General features: G+C 49.5%; 2 protein-coding genes and 1 non-coding gene across 6 annotated transcripts; 2 read left to right on the top strand and 1 right to left on the bottom strand.

Annotated features, from left to right (window-relative positions):
* Positions 1 to 450: 450 nt before the first annotated feature.
* LOC114234867 (U6 spliceosomal RNA) lies at positions 451 to 555 on the bottom strand. The gene has a single exon (XR_003621049.1). It is a non-coding gene; the product is annotated as a U6 spliceosomal RNA (small nuclear RNA).
* Positions 556 to 2,866: 2,311 nt separating this feature from the next.
* Positions 2,867 to 11,750, top strand: SLC25A41 (solute carrier family 25 member 41). 2 transcript variants are annotated; one of them, XM_008150559.3, is made up of 7 exons: positions 2,867 to 3,124; positions 3,343 to 3,498; positions 4,081 to 4,233; positions 4,417 to 4,524; positions 10,142 to 10,309; positions 10,388 to 10,535; positions 11,345 to 11,750. In XM_008150559.3, the coding sequence occupies exons 1-7, from the start codon at positions 2,912 to 2,914 to the stop codon at positions 11,515 to 11,517; spliced, it is 1,119 nt and encodes a 372-aa protein (XP_008148781.1). In that variant the 5' UTR covers positions 2,867 to 2,911; the 3' UTR covers positions 11,518 to 11,750. The 2 variants fall into 2 exon arrangements, with proteins under 2 accessions (XP_008148781.1, XP_054572881.1); XM_054716906.1 differs by lacking the exon at positions 4,417 to 4,524.
* A 1,212-nt stretch (positions 11,751 to 12,962) lies between these two features.
* KHSRP (KH-type splicing regulatory protein) lies at positions 12,963 to 24,252 on the top strand. 3 transcript variants are annotated; one of them, XM_054717468.1, is made up of 20 exons: positions 12,963 to 13,309; positions 14,899 to 14,995; positions 15,598 to 15,636; positions 15,972 to 16,011; positions 16,931 to 16,980; positions 17,269 to 17,340; positions 18,120 to 18,177; positions 18,436 to 18,610; positions 18,805 to 18,903; positions 19,279 to 19,377; positions 19,508 to 19,610; positions 20,268 to 20,368; positions 20,460 to 20,604; positions 20,685 to 20,845; positions 20,925 to 21,034; positions 21,402 to 21,490; positions 21,587 to 21,787; positions 21,891 to 21,968; positions 22,243 to 22,403; positions 23,400 to 24,252. In XM_054717468.1, the coding sequence occupies exons 1-20, from the start codon at positions 13,076 to 13,078 to the stop codon at positions 23,406 to 23,408; spliced, it is 2,121 nt and encodes a 706-aa protein (XP_054573443.1). In that variant the 5' UTR covers positions 12,963 to 13,075; the 3' UTR covers positions 23,409 to 24,252. The 3 variants fall into 3 exon arrangements, with proteins under 3 accessions (XP_054573443.1, XP_054573442.1, XP_028014915.1); XM_054717467.1 differs by having other exon boundaries at positions 22,243 to 22,356; positions 22,456 to 24,252; XM_028159114.2 differs by having other exon boundaries at positions 22,243 to 24,252.
* Positions 24,253 to 25,405: the final 1,153 nt, after the last annotated feature.

Genomic DNA, 25,405 nt, shown 5'->3' on the forward strand with positions numbered 1-25,405 from the left:
CCCCAGCACTTCCACCTCTCCCCACCTATGCCATGCCCCACATCCCTGCCTGTATGTGTTATTTCAAAGCAAAAGAACAAAAGGAATACATTTCTAAGCTCTTTTCATTGTGGTTTTTACCGAAAGGGGCGGGTGGAGGTGGGACACCCTCAAACTACCCACAGGAAAAGGACATGGACCATCTTCCATCACTCACAGCTGGAGGAGACCAAGAAATGACTCTGTTGAGCCTCAGCTTCCACATCTGTAAAGTGGGGCAAGGAGAAGTCCATATGCAGGAGCCCTTCTAATCGTTTTCATATTGTTCCTAATTACACAAGTGTATGCGTTTCCCGGGGCTGTCATAACAAGTTACCACAAATGGGGCTTAAAACAACACATTTTAGATTGATATATTTGTATTGTGGTAAAATACACATAGCATAAAATTTACCACTTCAATCATTTGTTTAAAGTATAGACTGCTTCATGAGTCTGTGTGTCATCCTTGTGCATGGGGCCATGCTAATCTCTGTACCATTCCAGTTTTAGTACCTGTGCTGCTAAAGCGAGCACACCATTTTAATCATGTTTAAGTGTACAGTTCAGCGGTATTAAATGCATTCACACTGTTGTGCAACCATCCCCACCATCCATCTCCAGAACTTTCTTATCTTCCCAAATGGACACTCTGTCCCCATTACACACTCACTCCCCTCCTCCCAGCCCCTGGCTCCCACCATCTACTTTCTGTCTCTGAATCTGAATCTAGGGACCTCCTGTGAGAGGAATCACACAGTATGTGTCCTTTTTGTCCGGGTTATTTCACTGAGCATAATGTCCTCAGAGTTTACCTATGTTGCACTATGTGTCAGAATTTACCTCCTTTTGAAGGCTGAGTAATATTCCATTGTCTGGATGCTCCATTCATCCATCAGTAGACCCTTGGATTTTTCCCACCTTTTGGCTATCATGAATAAAAACAACAGAAATTTATGGAGGGGGGGTCAATGGGGGATGGGGAAAGGGGGACATCTGTAATACTTTCAACAATAAAGAAATTTTTAAAAACACAAAAACAAATTTATTCTCTCACAGTTCTGGAGGGTAGACGTCCGAAATCAAGGTGTTGGCATGCTTATACTCCCTCTGAAGACTCCAGGGAGACCCTTTGCCTCTTCCAGCTTCTGCTGGCTGCCAGCCATCCTCGGTGTTCCTTGGCTTGTAGACCCAGCATTCCACTTTCTCCCTGTCTTTCCATGTCCCAACTCTCCTGTGTGGACCGTGATAGTCACCCTCCAAGATGTCCCCCAATGATTTCTGCCTCTAGTTTTCGCATTCTTGTGTAATCCCCTCTCTCACTGTACCAAGGTGAGTTTGTTTGGGCCAGAGAATACAGCAGAATTGACGGTACAGTATATCACGTCCAGGATTAGATCATAAGTGAACTGCAGCTACTATCTTGTTTGCATTTTAAGCTGCTGTGGTGTGTGTGTGTTGCGGGGGGAAAGGGGGATATTATGTAGCAGTAGCTCACTGATACATACGCACATCCACAGATATGATTTTCCACATACTCAAGTAAGGGATCAAACCTTGCTAACTTCTGTATTTTTACTTCCTTTGAACTATGTCCTTAGCATCAATTCCCGGGAGTGGGTCAAAGGATATTGCTATCTCGGAGTCATGCCACCAGAAAAATCGTTATGTAAAATACACAGCTTTCAACAAGGAATTAGCACTACCAGTGTTCCTACCACCATGCTTGCATAGAGTGTCAGCATTTTGTTTATTTAATTGGACCAGTTAACATCCATTTTTGTGTCTGCATTCTTCTATCCCCTGATGCTATGGCTGGGATTTAGGAGGCTCTGCAACTGACATGCAGTGTGGCACCAGACAGGCTTCTTTTCTCTTTCTAAGCCTCAGTTTCCCCGCCTACAAAATAAAGGGGTGTTGTGTTTTTTTTGAGGGGGGGATGGAGATGCCCTCAAAGAACTTGGGAGGATGGAGATGCCCTCGATGAAGACTCTTGTTGGATCCTACTGACAACACTATCTGGTAGAGTTTATCATTACTTCCAATTTCCAGATGGGGAAACTGAAGCTCAGAGACGTAAGGTGGGTACTCCAAAGTCACACAGCAAGAAGTGTATGATATGAGATCCAAACTCAGGTCTTCCTGACTCCAAACCTATTCCTGTCTTTTTTGGAGATCAACTGTGTCCCTCTCCCCCAAGCTCCAGAGCTGTCCCATTCTCTCTCACTTTCATCTCCTGTTGCCATGACAATGAAACACTGTATTAGTTTCCTATTGCTGCTGTAACAAATGATGCCAAACAGCACCAATGTATTATATTGGAGGGCAGAAACATGACATGGATCTCTCTGGGATAAAATTAAGCTGTCGTCAGGGCTGGCTCCTTCTGGAGCCTCCAGGCATTTTCCAGCTTCTAAAGGTCGCCTGCATTCCATGGCTGGTGGCCCTCCCTCCATCCTCAAAGCCAGCAATGAAGTCTTTCTCACATTGTATGACTCCAACACTAACTGTTCTGGCTCCCTCTTCCCTGTTTAAGGACTCATGAAAGTGCCTTGGGTCCATTTGGTTGATCCAGAATTATCTGTCCATCTCCCTATCAGTTGATTAGTAACCTAAATTCCATTTGCAAAAGTAACACACACACACACACACACACCCTGCCCGCCCCCCCACCTCATGTAACATAACACATTCACAGGTTTAGAGGGATGAGCAGAGTGAGGGGAGACCCTCACTCTGCCCACCCTATCCAGCTAGGTCACAAGGGCCTCTGTGACCTCATGATCCCTGGGACCCAAATTTACAAGGCAAATTTACAACCTCCCACATGATTGCTGGTAGGCAAACCTCTTGCCAGGCATCTGAACCTCAATGTCCTGACTCTCTAGCTGCCATGGTCGTGAAACCTGAGGACGCCCAGAACCCTTGCTCAAGGATCCAGACCCTATTTAAGAGGGTCAAGGCCTTATTCACCAAAGCTTCGCCCCCACCTCTACTCCCGTCCCCACCTCCACCTGTCTTCTGGAACCCAGGCTGTACTCACGTGTATGGATATGTGTTTGGGCATGTGAGTAAAAAGGACCTGGAGCACCTCACATCACAGCAGGTGAGAGATACAGGTCACCCAGTGTCTCCAGCCAAAACTTCAGGGGGAGAAAGCCATACTGCCCACCCCTCTACATGGTCCACTTCCCTCCAAGCAGACCTAGAATTTCATCCTGAAGCCGTGAGGACCAGGGTGGGCCTTTCACCAGGAGGGGGTTCTGGAGATGTGTCTGGTTCCAGCCTGGCTGAGCATGGGCAGCAGCTGGGTCTGCCCTGCAGGTGCTTGACACAGGAGAGCAGTTGATGGTGCCCATGGATGTCCTGGAAGTGGATAACGCGGGAGCCTTGTGGAAGTTCCTGCTCTCAGGAGCCATGGCGGGGGCAGTGTCTCGCACTGGCACGGCCCCCCTGGACCGTGCCAAGGTGTACATGCAGGTGCGTGTGGGTGGGAGGCCATGGCGCTGAAGCCATTGGGGTAGTGATGGACAGAAATGGAGCTGATGGAGCTCAGGATGGGGGTGGGAGGGCAGAACTGGAAGCAGGGAGGAGGGTGGGATGGTTGAATGGAAATGGAGAAGGGGTTTGAATTGGGGATGACGATGGAGCTGATGTGAATGTGAAACTGATGGAGTGTGTTTGGGCATGTGAGTAAAAACGACCTGGAGCACCTCCCATCACCTCCTATCCATGGAGTTGACTTGGGGAAGGAGTTGAGAGAATGGTACCAGGGACAGGGTTGGGTTTGGGAATCAGGGATTGAGGATGGGAGTCTTTGAAGACAAAGTAGGATTGGAGAGGAGAGGAAGATGGATGAGATGGAAATGTGGCTCCGTGTGGGGTCTGGGTCTGCATTGGGTTAGAGAATTCTAGGACCATCCAGGGAAGGATTTGGAGAAGGAATGGGAATATGGGAGGGGTTGTGTGACTGGGGACAGATGGGCTTGAATTCCAAGATGGGATGGGGATGAAGATAGGGTGAAGGACTTCTCACAGGTCCAGGGACCTCTCTACCGCCAGGTCTACTCCTCCAAGACGAACTTCATGAATCTACTGGGGGGACTACGAAGCATGGTCCAAGAGGGGGGCTTCCGTTCCCTATGGCGGGGCAATGGTATCAACATACTCAAGATAGCCCCCGAGTACGCCATCAAGTTCTCCGTCTTTGAACAGGTGGGGGATGGTCTGCTTTCCCCAGTCCCACCCTTAAGTCCTCACCTCTCCTATATACCACCACCACTTCCCCAAAGCTCAGATCACTATCCAAGACGTTCACCCTCCAGTCCTCTCCCTCCGCATGGGTTTCAGGTAGAAAGACGATTAGTTATTCGCTCTGGCTCTTCTCTCCTGTCCTAGTGTAAGAATTATTTTTGTGGCGTGCATGGGTCCCCACCCTTTCAGGAACGTCTCCTTGCTGGCTCTCTGGCTGTGGCCACCTCCCAGACGCTCATCAACCCCATGGAGGTAAGAGAATAGCTGACCCATAGAAGATGAAAATTAGTTGCCAGCTGCAACTGCTTCCTCCTCCCCACTTTTCCTCCTTTTTCGTCATGTAAGATACATATCCAACTTTAAAAAAATTTTTTAATTGATTTCAGAGAGGAAAGGAGAGGGAGAGAGACAGAAATATCAATGATAAGAATCATTGATGGGCTGCCTCCTGCATGCTCCCTACTGGGGATGTAGCCCAAAACCCCGGGCATGTGCCCCAACCGGAAATCAAACTATGACCTCCTGGTTCATAAGTACATGCTCAACCAGAGCCACACCAGCCAGGCTCATATCAGACTTTTATTCCAGATGGCTACCTGGTCACCTCAACACTATTTATTGAATGAGTCCCATCCTTTCTTCCCCAGTGATTGGAGATGCCACCTTTTTAATTTACAAAATTCCTGTATATATTTGGGTTTATTTCTGGCCTTTCTCCTCTTGTTGCTCTGGTGTCTGTTCATGCTGTGCTATCTTTTAATTTTTTAATTTCTTTATTGATTAAGGAATTATATATGTGTCCTTATCCCCCCACTATTAATTTTTTTTTAATTAATAGACTTTATTTTGTAAAGCAGTTTTAGGTTGACAAAAAATTTGAGCAGAAAGTACAGAGAGTTCTCATATACTTCTCCCCACAAATACAAACTTTCTACTATTATTCACGTCTTGCATTTGGGCAGGACATTGGTTACAACTGATGAGCCATATGGATACATTATTTTAAACTAAAGTCCATAGTTGACATTAGGGTTCACTCTTGGTGTTGAACATTCTATAGGTTTTAACAAATGTATACTGATTTGTGTCCACCACTACAGTATCATACAGAATAGTTCCACTGCCCTAAAAAAGCTACTCTACCTATTCACCCTACCTCCTTCCCTGAATCCCTGGCAAACACTGATCATTTTACTGTCTATATAGTTTTATATTTTCTCATTCTCCATGCTTCTCTCTTTCATCAGTTTTTCAGGCTATTATTCTCTGTTGATTTTTCTATATAAAATTAGATGCAATTTGTCCAGCTCAAAAGACAGAATCAACTATTGTTTTTGTTTGTTTTTAACTTAGATGGTGTTCATTTCATAAACAATATTTATATGATGTTGAGTCTATGTATCCAGGAACATATTCATTAGTTCTTTAATGGTCTTTAAATTTTTTAAAAATATAATTCCTACACCCAGAAATCAATGGCATTTTCATACACTAATAATGAATTCTCAGAAAGAGAAAACTAAACAAACAATCCCATTTTACCACTGCAACAAAAAAAATTAAGAGACTTAGGAATAAACTTAACGAAGGAGGTAAAAGATTTGTACTTGGAAAACTACAGGACAATGAAAAAAGAGATAAAGGAAGATATAAACAAGTGGAAGAATATACCATGTTCATGGATTGGTGGAATTAACATCATTAAAATGACCATACTACCCAAGGCAATCTACAGATTCAATGCCATCCCTATTAAATTACCAGCGGCATATTTCACAGATCTAGAACAAATACTCCAGAGATTAAAAATGGCAGCAGAGTAAGTGGATGCTGCACAGATATGCTCCCAGGAACAAACTGGAATAACAACTATAATACAGGAAAAACTTCCCGAATAATCAACGAAAGACTTGCAGGAGAGAACCCTAACACCAGAGGACCCAAAGTGGAGACCACATGGAGACTGGTAGGAGGGGCAGAGGGGCGAAAGGGCTGGCCAGGCACCCACAGAAAGCAGCTGAAGTTCCAGAGAGAACTGAAGTGCCACTGAAAACTCTGGGATTTAATCCCCAAGCTGGGCCCCCCAGCAGAGAGCACCACAACTGAGAAGGGCACCCACATAATATCTGGCTGTGAAAAGCAGCAGGGTTGCTATCTGCCAGGAAGAGACTGCTGAAAATTCAGGCACCCTCTTAAAGGGCCAACACACAAAATTCTCTGTGGAGCCACCCACCTTGTGCTCTGGCAGAGGGAGGGTGGAGTGGACTGGAGCTGTGTGAACAGAAGCCAGGATTGGGGGCTTAAGGGGATACAGCTCAGAAGGCAGACATCCCCAGTTTCCTGGGCTGAGTCATTGGCTCACACAGACGTTTGCCTTGCCTGGGGGGAAGACAGTTGACCCACCCTATTGGAAAACTCTTTGCCCTGAGGCCACTTCAGAGACTAAAAATAACAATTAGCCTCCAGGCAGAAGCAACTGCTCCATCCTATTCAAAAACACTCTTGCCACACCTGAGGATGATTGCCTGGGGCAATTCAAGTCAGAATCCTACCAGTCTGTAGGCAGAGGTGGTCTCTGGAGGCTTTGAATCTCTGCCTGATCTAATTAGGCAGAAACAGCATTTGACACTGTCCTGTACTAGAGATTGAGAGACATAGAGGATCTACCTAATACATAGTCACAAACCCAAACAGATAGCCAAATTGAGGAGACATAGAACAAATACTCCAAAAATTTATATGGAACCAAAAAAGACCCCGAATGGCTGCAGCAATCTTGAGAAAGTTTGATCACAACACCAGATATCAAGTTATACTACAAATCCACTGTAATCAAAACAGCCTGGTACTGGCACAAGAACAGGCATATAGATCAATGGAATAGAACAGACACCCCAGAAATTGACCCAAGCCATTGTGCTCAATTAATATTTGACAAAGGAGGCAAGAGCATACAATGGAGTCAAGACAGTCTCTTCAATAAATGGTATTGGGAAAATTGGGCAAATACATGCAAAAAAAATGAAACTAGACCACCAACTTACACCATATACAAGAATAATCTCAAAATGGATAAAAAACTTAAATGTAAGTTGTGAAACCATAAAAATTCTAGAAGAAACCACAGGCAGAAAAATCTCAAACATCTCTTGTAGCAATATGTTTGTGGATACATGTCCTAGGCAGTGGTCAGCAAACTCATTAGTCAACAGAGCCAAATATCAACAGTACAACGATTAAAATTTCTTTTGAGAGCCAAATTTTTTAAACTTAAACTTCTTCTAACGCCACTTCTTCAAAATAGACTCGCCCAGGCCATGGTATTTTGTGGAAGAGCCACACTCAAGGGGCCAAAGAGCTGCATGTGGCTCGCGAGCTGCAGTTTGCCAACCACGGTCCTAGGGCAAAGGAAACTAAAGAGAAAATAAACAAATGGGATTACATCAAAATAAAAAGCTTCTGCACAGCAAAGGAAACTATCAACAAAATAAAAAGGAAGCCCACTGAATGGGAGAACATATTTGTCAATGATACATTCGATAAAGGGTTAATATCCAAAATATAAGGAACTCATAGAACTTAACAAAAGGAAGACAAGCAATCCAAGTAAAAAATGGACAAAGGACCTAAATAGAGACTTCTCCAAAGCAAACATGCAGATGGCCAAGAGACATATGAAAAAATGTTCAAAGTCACTGATCATCAGAGAGATGAAAATTAAAATGACAATGAGGTATCACCTCACACCTGTCAGAATGGCTACCATCAACAAATCAACAAATGACAAGTGCTGGAGAGGATGTGGAGGGAACCCTAGCACATTGCTGGTGGGAATGCAGACTGGTGCAGCCATTATGGAAAACAGTATGGTGGTTCCTCAAAAAATTAAATATGGAACTGCCATTTGACCCAGTAATCTCACTTCTAGGAATATATTCCAAGAAACCCAAAATACCAATCAGAAAGAATGTATGCACCTCTATGTTCATAGCAGTACAATTTACAACAGCTAAGATCTGGGAACAGCCCAAGTGCCCATCAGTAGATGAGTGGATAATAAAGCTGTGGTATATTTACACCACGGAATACTATGCAGAAGTTAAAAAAAAAGAAGGATCTCTTACCCTTTGAGACAGCATGGAGGGACCTGGAGAATATTATGCTAAGAGAAATAAGCCAGTAAGAGAAAGACAAGTATTACATGATCTCACTCATAATGAACAAAACAAACTGTTGAACAAAATAGATCCAGACAGAAACATGGAACAGGGTGTCAAATCACAGAGGGAAGGTGGGAGTGGGGGTGGGTGAGTGGGAGGGAAGAGATCAACCAAAGAACTTGTATGCATATATGCATTACCCAAGGACACAGACAATAGAGTTGTGAAGGTCTGGGGCAGAGGGCGGGGCAGGTTAGAAGGGGTCAAGGCGGAAAAAGGGGGACATATGTAATACTTTCAACAATAAAGATTTAAATATATACGTATATATAATTCTTGCCCTCATCTGGTTAAGCTTTTTAAAAAATTTTTTTTCTTTATTGATTAAGGTATTACATATGTGTCCTTATCTCCCCATTGCACACCCCCCACCCCGCCACCCTGCTGATTAAATTTTTTTCAAAGTGTATTCATTCTCACTGGCTGTGTATCAAATTACCACAGACTCAATGAGCTTAAAATAATTCTCACCCCAGTATATTTTTCCACTGATTTTTAGAGAGAATGAAAGGGAGGGAGGGAGGGAGGGAGGGAGAGAGAGAGAGAGAGAGAGAGAGAGAGAGAGAGAGAGTTTGGTTGCCTGCCTCCCACATGTGCCCTAACCAGGGATGGGGATCAAACCTGTGATCCAGGTACATGCACTTGACTGAGAATCGAACCTATGACCCTTTGGTGTGAGGGTGGACACTCTAACCACTGAGTCACACCAGCCAGGGCTAAAATTATAGATTTTTTAAAAATGTCATTGGTTCTGTGGGTCATGCCTGGGCACTGGCTAGTGAGGTCATCTGTGCAGGGTTTCATCAGGTGGAAATCAAGGTGTCAGCTGGCTACCAACGAACTCACCTGAGGCCCCTCTACCAAACTTCCTGGTTGTTGGCAGGATTCAGTTGTTTAAGGTTGTAGAAGCCAACCATGTGGTCCTCTCTATAACAGTTTGCTTGTTTCAGACCCACAGAGTATCTCTGATGCTTCCAGTTTTTCTACTTCTGTCTCTGGTAATAGACCTCTTTTAAAGGACTTGCCTGATTAGGCCAAGCCCATCCCAGACAATTTCTCCTGATTCATTTAAAGTCAACTGCTTAGAGGCCTTTATTACATCTGCAAAATCCCGTTACCTTTGTCATTACCATGTAACATGATCAGGAGAGTGACATCTCATTGTGTTCACAGGTGGGGGGAGTATGCAGGGAAGGCATGAATCTTGAGGACCATCTTATAATTTTGCCTACCACGCTTGGTGTGCTGTTGCTTGTGTAATTGTAGAGTTGCCAATATTTTGATGTTGGGGCATTTCATAAAAATTCCTATTTCTGGCTCTTTCAGAAAATTGGCAGATCTGGCCACCTGGATGGGGCCTGCACTCCCAAGGCACTACGCTTGGCTGGTGCTAAGTGCAAGCTGCCACATACCCCACTTGGCTCATGTCACTTCCCTTCCCCTCTTGGCCTCTGTCAGCACTTGAACTTCTGAACCCAGGGTTGAGAGCAAACACAGGCCAAGGAATGGGACAGGGAGCTCTGGGTTTGACACCCAGCTTTGCACATTCCTGAGCAGTTTCCTCATTTGTAGATGGGGACAATGGCCACTGCTGAGGGTCAGTGAGAGGATTAAATCAAATGAGCTGCCTCATTCCTCACCCTCCCCAGGTGCTGAAGACTCGGCTGACCCTGCGCCGAACAGGCCAATACAAGGGGTTGCTGGATTGTGCCAGGCAGATCCTGGAACAGGAGGGCACCCGCGCTCTTTACCGTGGCTACCTGCCCAACATGCTCGGCATCATCCCTTATGCCTGTACCGACCTGGCTGTCTATGAGGTATGGGTCCCTCAGAGAGGGTGGCAGTGGTGAACCCAGGCCCTAGCAAGCTTCCTCCTGTCCCCCTTTCTCTTGCAGATACTCAGGTGCTTCTGGCTGAAGTCAGGCAGAGACATGGCGGACCCTAGTGGCCTGGTCAGTCTCATGTCAGTGACGCTGTCCACAACCTGTGGTCAGATGGCCAGTTACCCACTGACTTTGGTGCGCACCAGGATGCAGGCTCAAGGTCAGCCTGGCCCTAGTGGCCACTGTGTATGGCTCTCCCCGCTTGGCCCTCCACCAACCCTCTGAACTTTCTCATATCCCCAAACTCCCACATCTGATCTTGGCCAACTTCACTGACCCCCGACCCCACCAAGACTTTACACTCACCTCCAAATCTTATCCCAGCCCTCAAATTACTTCTACAAATCACTAAAATGAACATCCCATCTTCCAAATGATTATCACAAGCTCTCCCCCCACCCCCTGACAAATGTGACCCAGGCCCCCATACTAACCTCAAGACATATATCTCCCAAATGACCTCCTAACTTCTCCAAGTCAGATCCAGTCCTCAATTGGCTCCAAAAGTCAAAATGGTTCCTAAATTCACCAAATGTGACCCTTAGATGTCCCAAAATTCATAACCACTTCCCCCACAACCCTGGAAACTCCCCAAATGTGATGCTCTCAATGGACACTCAAACATCCAAGTGGGTCCTTAGCCAACCCCCTTCACCTTTAAAAAATCTCCCCAAACTATTCCTGAGCACACTCCCCAAAATCTCTAGATCTTAGAAGTTCCCTCCCAAATAGGCTTGAATGTTTACTAAGATGTTCCCAGAAAGGAAATCTGAAAATTCCTGCCTAAATTGCTCTCTCAAACTGACCGATTTTCTCTAAAAGTCTTCTTTCCAACTGACCCCCAAACCCCTGCCCTGGCTCCAATCCCCATCCCCCAACATTCCTGTGCCCCCCCCCCACACACACACACACCCCCACTACGGAGGCCAGCTTATCTCTGAGGCCCTGAGATTGTTCCTGTCCCTGCAGACACTGTGGAGGGTTCAAACCCCACCATGTGTGGAGTCTTCCAGCGGATCCTGGCCCAGCAGGGCTGGCCAGGGCTATACCGAGGTATGACCCCCACATTACTGAAGGTGCTGCCGGCAGGTGGCATCAGCTATTTGGTGTACGAAGCCATGAAGAAGACCCTGGGTGTATAGACAATGAGCTAAGCCACACACCCTGGGCAGAAATGGACAGGAGGATCCAATGTCCCCTGGCCCCAAAGAGCTCTCCAGGCTCCCGCCACAGGGAAGTTTTTTTCAGGAAAAGCAGACTGGGGGTCTGGGTCAGAAGATGCTCTCCAGGATGCAGCCTGAAACTATTATGGACTCCAGTTTGGCTCATAGTGGTCTGTCCTGGTTTCAGGGCAAAATGGTGAACATGGAGTCAAACCCGGAATAAAGTGATGGTTTCTGCTAGACAAGTCTGGGATATCTGGGTCGAGGAGGGGAGCTGGGGACCTAAATACTTGGGTCCAAGAGAGGAGCTGAGTATCTGCACTCCCTGGGTCACCGAGAGGGTCTGGGTACTGAATGGAAAAGATGGATGCTGAATGGGAAAGATGGATGCTGCCTGCGTCCAATGAAGCTTGGATCCTGGGACCTAGTGTGAAGCAGATGTGGGGTGTGGAATTAGGGTCTGGGATCCCTCAGTGCTGGGAGGGAACCATGGCCCAAAACCCATTAGCTCGGGAGGGGAGCTGGTTCCATGAATCCTGGAAGAGAAGGACTTCTAGAGTCACGGGTGGAGAAAGGAGATAGGGTTACAGGGGAATCCCTGGGTTTCCTCCTGCTCTCAGGCCACTTCAACTCCAAAAGCACCCGACCTCCAAGGCCTCAAGCAAACCACGTGCCTGGCCTACCCAGCCAGGCTCCCGGGCGCTAACCCTGACGTCAGGCCCGAATTCCGGCAGCCAGTCGCTATTGCGTATGTACGCTGCCACTCATTCCCCCTTCCACTAATCCCCTCTCGCCGTCTGGTAGCAGGCTCCGCCCCAATGCTGCTGCGATTCCACTGGTTCCCACTAATACTGGGCACCTTTACTTCATTGCCATTTGTCTGGAGCGGTGTCAGTCACCTAACACCTGCCCCCGTCTCTCAGCCATTGGCTTAGAAGTCAAAGCTAGAAAAGGATTATGGTTAACACGAAAAGCCAGTCCAAACCCAAGCGCATCACCCAGAACTCGTAAGGGATTGGATTAAATTGACTGCCAATCTTTACCAGAACCGCCTTCCGCGTGTACTCATTGGCTGTGTTCAAAGGATCAATTTGCTAGGCCCCTCCTTCCTGTACGCTTGACTCTTCCGAGCGGTCAATCGGTTCTGAAACCGCCCAGCGATTCTGGAACTCCGCTTCATTGGGCCAACCTAGCGCCGGCAGCCAGCAGCGCATTGCCTCAGAGAGCTGTCAGTCACACAGCACCGCCTACCCAATGCCTTTCGCACCACTCCGATTGGTCGCTTGACCACAGAGCCTTTGATTGGTGTCTGGGGAGCGGCAGCTACTTCCTATTGGCTCGGTCCTGCCGTCCGTCACGGCGGCGGGAGGGGGAAGCCCCCCCCTCGCCATCGTCTTCCCAGCCGCTGGGTTCCCAGAGTGCTCCGCGGCCGTGTAGAGCGAGGCCTTGTTCCCGCGTTGAGCCGCCGCCGCTGCTGCTGCCACCGCCTCCTCCTCCTCAGCTTCAGCAGCCGCGCCAGGCCCGGCCCCGCCGCGCCATGTCGGACTACAGCACGGGAGGACCCCCGCCCGGGCCGCCGCCGACCGCCGGCGGGGGCGGGGGGTCCGGGGGCGCCGGGGGAGGCCCTCCACCGGGCCCGCCAGGCGCAGGGGACCGAGGCGGCGGGGGCCCGGGCGGAGGGTCGTCCGGGGGCCCTTCGCAGTCCTCAGGCGGGGGTGGCCCGGGAATTCGCAAGGACGCCTTCGCCGACGCCGTGCAGCGGGCCCGCCAGGTGAGGAGGCCGCGGGCCTGAGGGGCGCGCGCTCAGGCGGGGGAGGGGGCGGGGTCACGTGCGCGCGCGCACAGGGTCGCGAGTAGGGGGGCGCCGTGGCCGCCTCGGGGTCACGTGGAGCAGTAAGCTGGGGCCTGGGCCGCCCCACGCGCCTCGAGTGGGGTCCCCCACGGGTGACCCTTGCAGGGGGAAGGGGCGTCGGGGGAGTCCCAAAATCGGTCCCTGGGTGTGCAGGGGCCCCCGAGTGCTGGGGATACCTCTGCCCCGCCTTAGGGTACGCGAAAGCATGCTCCACTGTTCTGGAAGGAAAGGGTGCACCTTCCCGGATTGATCTTACTTGGCCCCCACCCCGTCAGGGCACAGAACTGTTTGCCCTCAACCCAGCCCCGTTTCAGCCCGCTCCCCAGGAAGAAGGGACTTTGGGAAAAGAAGTCCTTCCTCTTGAGTATGGAAAGGGGACCCTTTTGCTGCCCGAGCGGCCAAGCACTTAAGTGAAATGGGGAGGGTGGGCATAGGAGCTGGCTCTTTTTGATCTTCCGGTTGCTTGAAAGCGTGGTCTGTATCTTTTTGAGAAAGAGAGGAGGATCCCAACCAGTTTTTTGAGTCTTGATGACAACATGGAGGTGACACATGCTGGCGGGACTAACCTCCCCAGAGCCTGGCGAGGAGGAGGCCCATAGAATGGGAGGACTTTGCCACCCTTTCCGGAAGCCAGACCCCAACCCCGGGTAATTCCAGTGCCTCCAGGGCAGGGTAGGAGGGCCCGTTAGGTGACCGCCCTGCTCCGCCCAGTGTGCTCTGAGGCTTTCTCACTTCAATGTTTTAATGTGCACTTACATCTGCTTGCCCACTGAGCTGTCTTGATTGAGCAGCTGTAACTGGGGGAGTTGGTGCTGTGTGCTGTCTGTTGGGGTGGGTTAAGGCCCCATCTGGACAGCCCAAAAGCTTTGGCTCAAAGTGTTAAATAGTTGAGAAGTGAAAAGATAGATACTTAGTTTTTGGTTTGTGTTTCTTTAGAAAACTTGTAATACTTCCACAAACAGAATCTGGTGTTAGGTTTGTTGGATAGGGGTTTATTTGAAGTTGCTCTTCATGTGGCTAAATTGTAACATGTGCTCCAAAAGGGTCTTTTGTTTTCCTTAAATGAAGATTTCAGATGCCTTGGAGCAAGAAAGTCCCTGAGATTTGTTTCACAAATGCTAAGGTTCTGAGGGTGAGGGAGATAATGCTCTTCAGCATCCCAGAAGAACCCGGCTACATTGTGGAGATGACCTGAGGACCCTCAGTGGCACTGAGCTTCTGTTCCTTTTACCCTCCAGAACAAGTTAGTGTGGGTTACAGTCTGGCCACAAACAATTTAGGACCAAATCCCATGGAGGAAGGGAGTTAACTGTTGAACTCTGAGGCCTTAGGTGAAAATTCCTTCTAGAATGTCTTAACCATCAGGTTCTTCCCTAACTTAGGGGGAACCTGACTCTCAGTCCAAATAGCAAGACCAGAGAACAGGAGAGATTCCAAGAAGTTGATCTGAGCCCCACGGAGGTTGCTTTTTGGTGCTAATTCTTCTATGCTTACAACTTCATTTCTAGATCGCAGCCAAAATTGGAGGTGACGCTGCTACAACAGTGAATAACAGCACTCCTGATTTTGGTTTTGGGGGCCAAAAGAGGCAGTTGGAAGATGGAGGTAACTACTTGCTGGGAAGGAGGATAGAGAGTGAGGTGCCTTTGTTTAAATGTGGTTCAGAGTGGGGGGGAGGGCAGCCTGCTGCTGTTCAGTCTTTTAAAACCTCAGCAGTCCCAGCTTTGTTCATTCTTTTTGTTGGGCCACCATCCTGAGGTATCAGGTGGCTGAGAGAAGAGCAGATTGACTGGCTGGGTCCAAGTTGTAAGTTCTCAAGATTGTTTCTCCCCTTCTGGTAGGCTGGGGAAATGCTGGCACTGTTATTGAGGCCTCACATAAGTAAAGCTTGACTGGCCCTGGGTGGCCAGCAACTTCTTTCAACCAGAACCCTGCTGCCCAAGGCAGGTCTGATCCTTAGCTGGAAGGATTCAGATGCCACTATCATTGTTTCCCTGTAATCAAGGGCTTTTTTTTTACTCTTAGTGCTGGTGACAGGATTGATTAAGTCTGGCTTGACTTAGGGATTGGTCTCTCCTGTCTCTGCTCTGATTTTGGTGGGTAGCAAAAGGGGATAGTTTGCCAGGATGTGTGGCACCAGCATCAGGTTTAAGGAGGCTGTGGGTGAGTGGGTGGGTGCTACATCTGACATCCTCTCTCTTTCACAGACCAACCAGAGAGCAAGAAACTGGCCTCTCAGGGAGACTGTAAGTCCGTTGGGTAATGCAGGCAGAGGGCAACTTCAGGGTCTTAGGAGGTTGTTTGGAGCTGGGAGCACTGCGCACCTGTCCTTTATGGAGGCTAAGTGTTCTTCATCTGGGATTCATGATCTTTGGGGTTCCTATAGCCCCCGGGAATTGAGATGGAAATACCCAGTGCCTATGCTGTTGTGAGCAGGGTCCATGATGCTCCAGTGCTCAGGAGGGCTTAGACTGGAATAGTGTTAGTCACTCCCATGTAGGTAGGAGCACCTGGGGTCAGTGGTGTTCTGGGTTCCAGAGAGAAGCCACACCAACCTTTCCTTTGGATTTTCTCTCTGTAGCCATCAGTTCTCAACTTGGACCCATCCATCCTCCCCCCAGGTAAGTTGTGATTTGGAGAAAATGTTGTTTGTCTGTCAGCTGTCTCTGGCCTTTCTTACTGTCTTGAGGGAGAACTCTCTCTCTGGGAGCCCTGCACCATTTAGGGCTGGTCCACCAAAGAGTGGACTGAGAGGTAGAAGGTGCTGCCTTTATCCCTGTACTTACCTGTCTTCAAGGCTGGAGGTAGGAGAGGGTTGTGGTATTTCACTGTAATGGCAGAATGGTGATTTCTGCACCATGGTGCTTCCTTTGTTGGGGTGGGGACTCTCCAGAAGCACACACATCTGTCTTCCTAGAAAAGACTGGTTTTCTCATCCATCCTCTGCAAATGCTTATTCCCTGAGAGCTGATGGAGCCCCGGGGGGGTGGTGGGGGCGGTGGTGGTGTTCCCTACCTTATTTCCTCCCCGACCCACCCCATGACTTCAATGAATCTGACATAGAATCCTTTGTGAAGGACCACATTATTTCTTTTTATTTTTTTAGTGGGCCAACATTTTTGTAAAATACAATAAAAATGATTTGCTAGGAAAATGAAATTTAAAAGGTGCAAAATTATTCCTTTTTTTGTTTGTTTGTTTTTAAAGTCAACCGTTATAAATCAACTTTTATCAGATTGCTATGAAAGTGTCCAGGTGCTCATTCTCCCCCTGAGTTAGGGACAGCACTGGTCCAGGGGCCACTCTGCCTCAGAACAGGCCTTTCATGGCCCGGGCGGGGAAACTGGACCTCAAGAAATGGAGTGACCTCCTGTGGGGCGAGAGATCCCCAGCCTCGTGCTGCTAGATTTTGCATAGGCTTTTGAGGTCTTGGTTCCATCATAGGAAGCAGGGTCAGAGGCCAGAAACATCGGGGGCCCTTTTCTCTAGGGAGACCCTTTGCTTTCCCATTTGAGACTGATCTTCATTGTCTCTTTGCAGGACATCAATGACAGAGGAGTACAGGGTCCCAGACGGCATGGTAGGACTAAGTGAGTGTGGGTCACTATGCTCTGGGGTGTCCATTATATCCACAGCCCCACCCTGGGACAGTGTCCTGGAAGCCCCTGGAAACCCAGAACCCTCTGGTCTGAAAGGGCTTCCCCTATTAACCTGTTCTTTCTGGACTGGAAGAACGGTCATCGCCCCTTTTGAATATTCACGTGGCCCCACCACCACCTCATTTACTTGGTGCTGGCTCCTTCCGTCAGCTCTGCTTTTCTTTTTCTTTTTTATTCCATTTTAAAGTAACTCACTTTTCTCCTTTCTTCGCCACCTAGTCATTGGCAGAGGCGGTGAACAGATTAATAAAATCCAGCAAGATTCAGGCTGCAAAGTCCAGATCTCTCCAGGTATGAGTGAGCCAGTTTTGCGCCAGAATGAATGCAGGGGCTGCGCTCTTTGCACTTTAGTATTCCTCTCACTTTTAACTTGACTGATAGATATGAAACATATTTGTTTATATTATTTATTGAGTGTCTTCTATGTGCCAGGCTCAATGAAGTATCTCCAGTGTAGAGCACCACAGGGTGTAGCTGTGACTTTTGTTTTCATTTTATGGGTGGGGGGAGAGCTAAAGGGGAAGATCTAGAATTGAACACAGGGTGCCTCATTCCAGGTCTGCTGTGAACCATTATGTTAAGTTGCCACCTAAACTAAACATCTAGTAGAAACCAGAGGGTATATGGGAAGCAGGAAGGTGCATTAGAAAGAAAAGCTTTGAGGGTGGGCCTGGGTTTGAATCCCAGTTCTGCCTGCTCCTCTGTAGGAGTCTGCTTCTGAGGCCTTGTTCTAGCAGAGTGGAGTTTGTTGACTAGAGGGTGTGCATGTGATTGTTAGTGGTGGTGGCAAAAATGGCCCAGGGTTTGGACCTTCCAGAACCTGCCTCTCCTTCTACCTCATCTTTTCCCCTAAAAGTTCTGTCTCCCTTGTTGGACTTGAAGCTTCCTGACCCTTGGCCTTGCATTGGGCAGCCTCCCAGGTGTTTGGGGAGGTAAATTGATTTGTCAGGCTGCTGAATGGTGGCATAAGTGGCTGGTGATTGTTCTGGAAGTTTTCTCATCTCCACTAAAAGCCTTTCCAGGATCGGCAGGTCTGGAAAGGCACTGACCCTATCTCCTCTTCTCTCCAGACAGTGGTGGCCTCCCTGAGCGCAGTGTGTCCTTGACAGGAGCCCCAGAATCTGTCCAGTAAGTGCCTGGCTGGGCCTGTCATTGTGATGGGAGTGGGCAGAAGTCCTCTTGATCCCTTTGAAAATTGGGGGTGACTCCCACACCATGTCCTTGCAGCCTAGCCCCAGGGACCGTAGTACTCTCTTCCTCGTCATCTGTCAAATGCATGTGTTGGGAGTCACCTTCTTTGCTTTGAGCTTGGGGCGGGGGGGCCGGGGGGGGGTCTCCAGGCCAGTACTCTTTCAAGTGACAGCACCCCATTCTTCCCCTTCCCAGGAAAGCAAAGATGATGCTGGATGACATCGTCTCCCGGGGTCGTGGGGGCCCCCCAGGACAGTTCCATGACAACGCCAACGGGGGCCAGAATGGCACAGTGCAGGAGATTATGATCCCCGCAGGGAAGGCTGGCCTTGTCATCGGGAAAGGCGGGGAAACCATTAAACAGCTACAGGTGAGGGAGTGGAGACAGAAGGTTCCTTCCATCCCAAGAAAGTTTCCATTCTGTACCTGGTCTGCACACCACCCCCACCCCCAGCTGCTTTCCCAGTCTTTTATCCTTTTTGATCATGGACCCTGCCCCAAATGCATTAGTCGCCAGAAAGTTATTTGCAAGTCGTACACTGACAGTCGACATTGGTTTTAAAGGAACGTGCTGGAGTAAAGATGATTTTAATTCAAGATGGTTCCCAGAATACAAATGTTGACAAGCCCCTTCGGATCATTGGGGATCCTTACAAAGTGCAGGTGAGTATGCCCTGCAATGGTGGTGATAGTGGGTTTTAGAGAAATGAGAGCTGGTGGGCTGTCTGGAGATTTGAATAAAAGTGGAGAGGTTTTCAAAAGCACTGGCTTTGAAGTCATCCCAGGGTTCATGTTCTTGTGTTGAATTCTCCCTTCAACAATGGTTTGTACATGAGCAAGTGGCCTAACTGATCCTCCATTTTCTCATCTGGAAAATGGAGTTGCTGGCCATGCCTGCCTCTCAGGGTGGCAAATACAGAGCTCAGCACCTGTGTGTCAGTCCTTAGCTTAAGCCTGTGACCCCTTGGTTTATGGGAGGCTGGGGGTGCAGTGGGGCAGCAGGGCTTGCCATGTGCACCATGCCCTGTGTCTTTTCAGCAAGCCTGTGAGATGGTGATGGACATCCTCCGGGAGCGTGACCAGGGCGGCTTTGGGGACCGGAATGAGTATGGATCCCGGATTGGCGGGGGCATTGATGTGAGTGCGGGCTTACCCCAGGAGATGGAGGGCTATGTGAGGGGTGAGGGGTGAGGGGCTCCTTATGTCCAGTGGGCAGCAAAGCTGTGGGGACAGAACTCAGCTGACCCTCTCTCTGCGTCTCCCTCAGGTGCCAGTGCCTAGGCATTCTGTTGGCGTGGTCATTGGCCGGAGCGGAGAGATGATTAAGAAGATCCAGAATGATGCCGGTGTGCGGATCCAGTTTAAACAAGGTCAGGGCCAAGTCGTGTGGATGTGTAAGCCAGTGCTGTCCTCTTAAGATCAACCTGAGTGTCCACTGTGGGCAGCTTGGCACCATGGTTAGCATGCTATGCCTCTTTACTCCTGGATCTTGTCTTTCTCCTCTGTGGGACAGACCTGTGAGAGAGTTGGTGATGGGCAGACTTTCTGTGTTTTCCTCGGCTATCAAATATATCTCATCTCTCTCGCCCACCAGTAGCCTATCTTGACAAGGCAGCCTGGGTAACTTGGGCACTCTGGGCTGGATCAAATCACTGACCCAACTCTGGGCTCCTCCCAAGCCTGTGAGAGTGTGATGGCAGGTCTGTGGGGCGGAGGGACCCCTTTCCTGCTTTTCAGAAATTTGTTGTTCTTAGTTCTATAAAATGCATCCGTTAGTTCTGAGGGTTCTAATTGCAGAAAGAAGCCTCAGCTACCTCCCTGCCCAGCTGGTCAATTTTCTTCTCTGGGGACATGGGGCCTGCCTGCCTCCTTCCTCACTCCTGAGTACGTGGAGTGAGGCGAGTGGCACTGAGTCTGAGATGTCTCAGACACCTAGCTTGGCACAGTACTGCCCTGAGAAGGTGTGGTGGTTTGGAATTGTGCTTCTCTTTTAAATCGTGTCTCCGCTCTCTGGATGCTGGCCTCAGATGATGGGACAGGTCCCGAGAAGATAGCTCACATAATGGGGCCCCCAGACCGATGCGAGCATGCGGCGCGGATTATCAATGACCTCCTCCAGAGCCTTAGGGTAGGTGGCATGGGGTAGGTGGGACGAGCTGGTGGGGGCAGAGGGATGGGCCTGGCTTCCTACATTTATTCTCCATCTCCCTGTCTTGCAGAGTGGTCCCCCAGGTCCTCCAGGGGGTCCTGGCATGCCCCCAGGGGGTCGTGGCCGAGGAAGGGGCCAAGGCAACTGGGGCCCGCCTGGTGGGGAGATGACCTTCTCCATCCCCACTCACAAGTGTGGGCTAGTCATCGGCCGAGGTGAGGAGGCCTCTCCTTGCCTTTCGTCCCTCACACACTCTTTCCTTCCACCCTCCCTTCACTGCCTATGTCCCCTGCAGGTGGCGAGAACGTGAAAGCCATAAACCAGCAGACAGGCGCCTTTGTAGAGATCTCCCGGCAATTGCCGCCCAATGGAGACCCCAACTTTAAGCTGTTTATTATCCGGGGCTCACCCCAGCAGATTGATCACGCCAAGCAGCTCATCGAGGAGAAGATTGAGGTGGGCTCATGGAGGGCTCTGGGGGCCTAGGCCTGGCTCCTGACTCCCACCCACTGACCTTGTCACATTCTCCTTCCAGGGTCCCCTCTGTCCAGTTGGACCAGGCCCAGGAGGACCAGGCCCTGCCGGCCCGATGGGGCCCTTCAATCCTGGGCCCTTCAATCAGGGGCCACCAGGGGCTCCCCCTCAGTGAGTACTCTTCAGCTGCCTGGGATTTGTGGCATGGGTGTCAATATGCTGGCAAGAAATTGACGGGCCCTGTTTCCATTTACCACCAAGAGGTCCATCCTCATCTTTCAGAAGCAATGATTGTTCAGGCCCAAACACGATCCATTCCAGCTTTGTTTCACAGACACCATCTTTTATAAGATGCAGTAGGTGTTGACCTTGGTCTTCACCCCATGCATGTTGATTTTGGGGTACTTTGTTTCATAGCCTGGGTCCTATGCATTTAGTTGTCTCACATCTTTCCTTGGGCCTTCTTCCTACTAGCCCATCCCTACCCTGCAAAGGAGCAGCCCCTGCTCATGTGTTCCCCATCTTTCTCATCCTACAGTGCCGGGGGTCCCCCTCCTCACCAGTACCCACCCCAGGGTTGGGGCAATACCTACCCCCAGTGGCAACCACCTGCTCCTCATGACCCGAGTAAGTAAGGCTACCCATTTGAGGGGCAGCGCAGGGTTTGGGCCCAGGATTGGCTTTCTGTGTCAACCCTCAGCCTGCACTGCCCTTCTCTTGCAGATAAAGCCGCCGCAGCCGCCGCAGACCCCAACGCAGCCTGGGCCGCCTACTACTCACACTACTACCAGCAGCCCCCAGGCCCCGTGCCCGGCCCCGCACCTGCACCCGCAGCCCCACCTGCCCAGGGCGAGCCCCCTCAGCCCCCACCTGCTGGCCAGTCAGACTACACTAAGGCCTGGGAAGAGTATTACAAAAAGATTGGTGAGTGTGTGGGCTGCTGCATGGGCTCAAATCAGCCAGAGGGGCAGAAGAGGGCAGCTTTGTCCCCTTGCTGTCTTCTGACCTTGGTGCCCGCCTCCTGCAGGCCAGCAGCCGCAGCAGCCTGGAGCTCCCCCACAGCAGGACTACACAAAGGCCTGGGAGGAGTACTACAAGAAGCAGGGTGAGTTACACAAAAAAAGAGTCACAGTGATGCAAGTACAGTATAGGGAACGTAGTCATTGTTATGAATTTGTACCATGACTTAGTATGCTGATCACATCCTAAGGAATTTAAATGGCGAATCACTTATACACTTGGAACTAATATAACATTGTATATAAGTTGTACTTCAACATAATTTTTTTTTAAAGCAAGCTGAACTGGTGGGGCCTGAGGCAAGGCAGGGCCAGGTCCACTCTCTTGCCCAGCCACACTCACCCTCTTCTCCCCGACAGCTCAAGTGGCCACTGGAGGGGGTCCAGGAGCTCCCCCAGGCTCCCAGCCAGACTATAGTGCCGCCTGGGCTGAATACTACCGACAGCAAGCCGCTTACTACGGACAGACCCCAGGTCCTGGTGGCCCCCAGCCTCCACCCACACAGCAGGGACAGCAGCAGGCAAGTGGGAATTGCCACCCTCCTCCTCCTCCTTTTTCCTTCCAACCCCCAGCCACCGTCCATCCTGCCTTAGTGGGTAGCGCCGGAAATCCCTTCCCCTGCGGGGTGTGTCCTTGATGCCTGCAGCGGGGGCCGTGTGGCTGGAGGTCTCCGGGAGTCCCCATGAGCCAGGGGAAGTGTGCGCTGGGTCCAGAGGTTAAAGAAGAGGCCTCCCTCCGCCGGCTCGCTTGTTCCTGTGTAATGCTGTCGTGATGCTGGGGGAGAGTGCGAGACAGATAAAAGGTGGAACTGTTGAACTGGTGGGTAGTCCTGGGGGTGGGGCAGCCCGGGCAATGCACTTTGGTCACCATCCTGGCTGCTAACTCAAAATCTGGCCACTTGGGAAGAAAATGGATATTTTTCCCTTCTGCATTACTTTTTTGGCTTTTGTTCTTTTTGTTTTTAAACCCACGATCTTCTCCCCGACGGTGTCCAAGTGACTGTTTGCAGGCAGCCCCAGTGTGGGGTGGCCCTGGCTCCAGCAGGGACGCAGGGAGCCTGCAAAGGGGATTGGCCCCCCTGGGCTCGGCCTCTGCTCTCACGCCCGTGTCTGTGTCCCGGTCTTGTCTGTGAAGTGGGCATGATGATCGCTGCCACGTTCCAACCTACCTCACAGGGGTGTTGTGGGGACACCGTGATCTCTGAGATTGTTCATGTTGTGATGCGCCGGGAGCCACCCACCACCTTCTCCCTTGCAGACCCTGACTTTGCTTCTCTTTCTCCCGCGGCCCCTGCTTCTCTCCTTCTTGCCTTTGTGTCGCTCTTTCTCCTCCATCAAGGAGCCAGTCTGACTTCAGCTGAGTCCCTGGAGCACTTGACTAGAGACAGTTACAGACACATCCTGCTAGCCACTGGCTTGGGAGAGGGGCTTCCTGGCCCCCTCCTTACTATCCCCGTCTTCCGCCTCTGCCTGCCCCTCCCCGTAGTGACCAATTCCTATCTCTTCCCTCTCCGCAGGCTCAATGAATCGAATGAATGTGAACTTCTTCATCTGTGAAAATTCTTTTATTATTTGTTTTGTTTGGGGCTTATTTTTTGGTTTTTGCTTTTTTTTTTTTTTTCCCTCCATTTGTTAGGCGAGAGAGCGATGGCTGACATGGGGGCGGGATGCAGGGGAGCCCTCTCTGTGAGTGGCTTGGAGATCATGCCCGGCTCTCACTCTCTCGCTCATTCTGTGTCTCACATCCTTTCTTTTTCTTTCAAAATTGGGATCCTTCATGTTGAGCCAGCCATAGAAGATAGCGAGAATTAAATCTCTGCCAAAAAAAAATTTTTTTAATAAGAAACACAATAAGTGAAACAAAACCTATAAAATTATATATATATATATAAATCTCTATATCCCACCCCCAGTCTTCCCTAAAACTGCTTCTTTCAAGGAAAACAACTTATTTTCTCCCCTGCCACCCTTGGCCCTCTTCATGTTTTTAAAATAAACTTATAAAAAGGAAAAAAAGTCACTCTTGCTTTTTTTTTTTTTTTTTTTTTTTTTTAGTTAGAGTTGGAACATTCCTTGGACCAGGTATTGATATTGCAGGGAACCACACACACACACACACACCCTGCCCTACATCAGTCGAGCCCCTCAGCCTCTCTGCTCCTCTCGCTCCTCCTTCTGCCCTAGCTCGCTTCTCGCAGCCCTCCCCTCCCGCGTTCCTTCTCCCAGGACTGGTCTGTCATGTTTCATCTGTTCAAGAGGACATTGAAACTGAAAACAAATTGAGAACAAAACAAAACAAAAAAATTGTATGGCAGTTTTTACTTTTTATCGCTCGTTTTTAACTTCACAAATAAATGATAACAAAACTTCCCCATGTCTGCTGGGTGCCGTCTCTCTTTCTCTGTTCCCCACCTGCCCCCATAGAATTTTGAAGCAGATGTTTGTTCTTTATAGATGTTGTAAAGCCTGATAACGGTGATTGGAAATCACAAGCTTTGTGTTGTGTTTTTTTGTTGTTTTTTTTTGTTGGGTTTTTTTTTTTAAGAAAACAAATATAAAATAGTTTCAGCAGGCACGTTGTACTTTCCTATAACTTTTCTTCCCCTACCCCCATTTTTTTCTTTTTCTTTTTTGTTAAATAAAGTGCTTTTTGTCTAAAAATGTGCTGGCCGCAGTTGTGTTTTTTAGAGGAACAAGGCTTGGCTAATGAGAGTGGGGTACTAGCCCCACCCAAAAACTCTACCCTCTGATTTTGTTTTGGGAGGGAAAGGCCACATCCCCGTGGGTGCACCCTGTTCTTTCCTCTGGGAACTTGGGTAGCAAAGCACCCAGGATGATCCCCAGGGACTTGCGTTCCCATGGATGCGGCCTGCCTCACCAGAATCAGCCTGGCCTTGGTACATGTGCTCTCATTAGAGAACCGAGGTGGAAACCTATTCTGTCTATGGAAATTGCACCAGTTCGAGTGCTTGGTGGCAGGCCATGGCCTCCCAAGGATGACGGGAGAGTAAATTAAGGGGCTACTTGACCTGTCTGGTCCAGGGACAGTCATCTTGCACATGGTATAGCAGGAGTGTTCCATTTGGATTTATGGTTGACTGTTAACTCTTAAAATTATCAGGTCTCACCTTCTGAATCTGATTGCCTGGGTCCAGAGGCTTAAGTGGCAACACCAAGCAGAGGCCAGCAACAGTGCTGCCTCTAGGTGGGACCACTCACAGCCCTGTGACCTTCCACATTTGTTAGGAACTAGTCCCTGTAGGAGTCGATGGCCTCCAGAAAGCCCACCTTGTAGCACAGAGGGCCAGAAGAGGGATGCTATTGCTCTAGGGTCACATGGACAGGTTAGATTAGAACCCTGGGCTCGCCTTGCACGCACTGCACTCCCTTAGCCCTGTGCTGGTACTGGGATGAGGGAGAATCAGCCTCCAACCCCCTGCCATCTCACTACAGGCTTGCAATGGCAGCAGCGCTTAGCAAAGTTTTCTGTAGCTTTTGTCAAGGTCTAGAGGAGTGGGAGGAA

This window comes from Eptesicus fuscus, chromosome 6 (assembly GCF_027574615.1).
Source record: "Eptesicus fuscus isolate TK198812 chromosome 6, DD_ASM_mEF_20220401, whole genome shotgun sequence".
NCBI classification, from domain to species: Eukaryota; Metazoa; Chordata; class Mammalia; order Chiroptera; family Vespertilionidae; genus Eptesicus; species Eptesicus fuscus.

Excerpts from the sequence above, each read along its gene's own strand:
- KHSRP (XM_028159114.2), top strand. The coding sequence starts at position 13,076 with ATGTCGGACTACAGCACGGGAGGACCCCCGCCCGGGCCGCCGCCGACC. Across the intron at positions 15,637-15,971 it reads ACTGGCCTCTCAGGGAGACT|CCATCAGTTCTCAACTTGGA; the intron begins GTAAGTCCGTTG and ends TTCTCTCTGTAG. Across the intron at positions 21,969-22,242 it reads GGAGTACTACAAGAAGCAGG|CTCAAGTGGCCACTGGAGGG; the intron begins GTGAGTTACACA and ends TCTCCCCGACAG.
- SLC25A41 (XM_008150559.3), top strand. The coding sequence starts at position 2,912 with ATGGTCGTGAAACCTGAGGACGCCCAGAACCCTTGCTCAAGGATCCAG. Across the intron at positions 4,234-4,416 it reads AGTTCTCCGTCTTTGAACAG|TGTAAGAATTATTTTTGTGG; the intron begins GTGGGGGATGGT and ends CTCCTGTCCTAG. Across the intron at positions 4,525-10,141 it reads CGCTCATCAACCCCATGGAG|GTGCTGAAGACTCGGCTGAC; the intron begins GTAAGAGAATAG and ends CACCCTCCCCAG.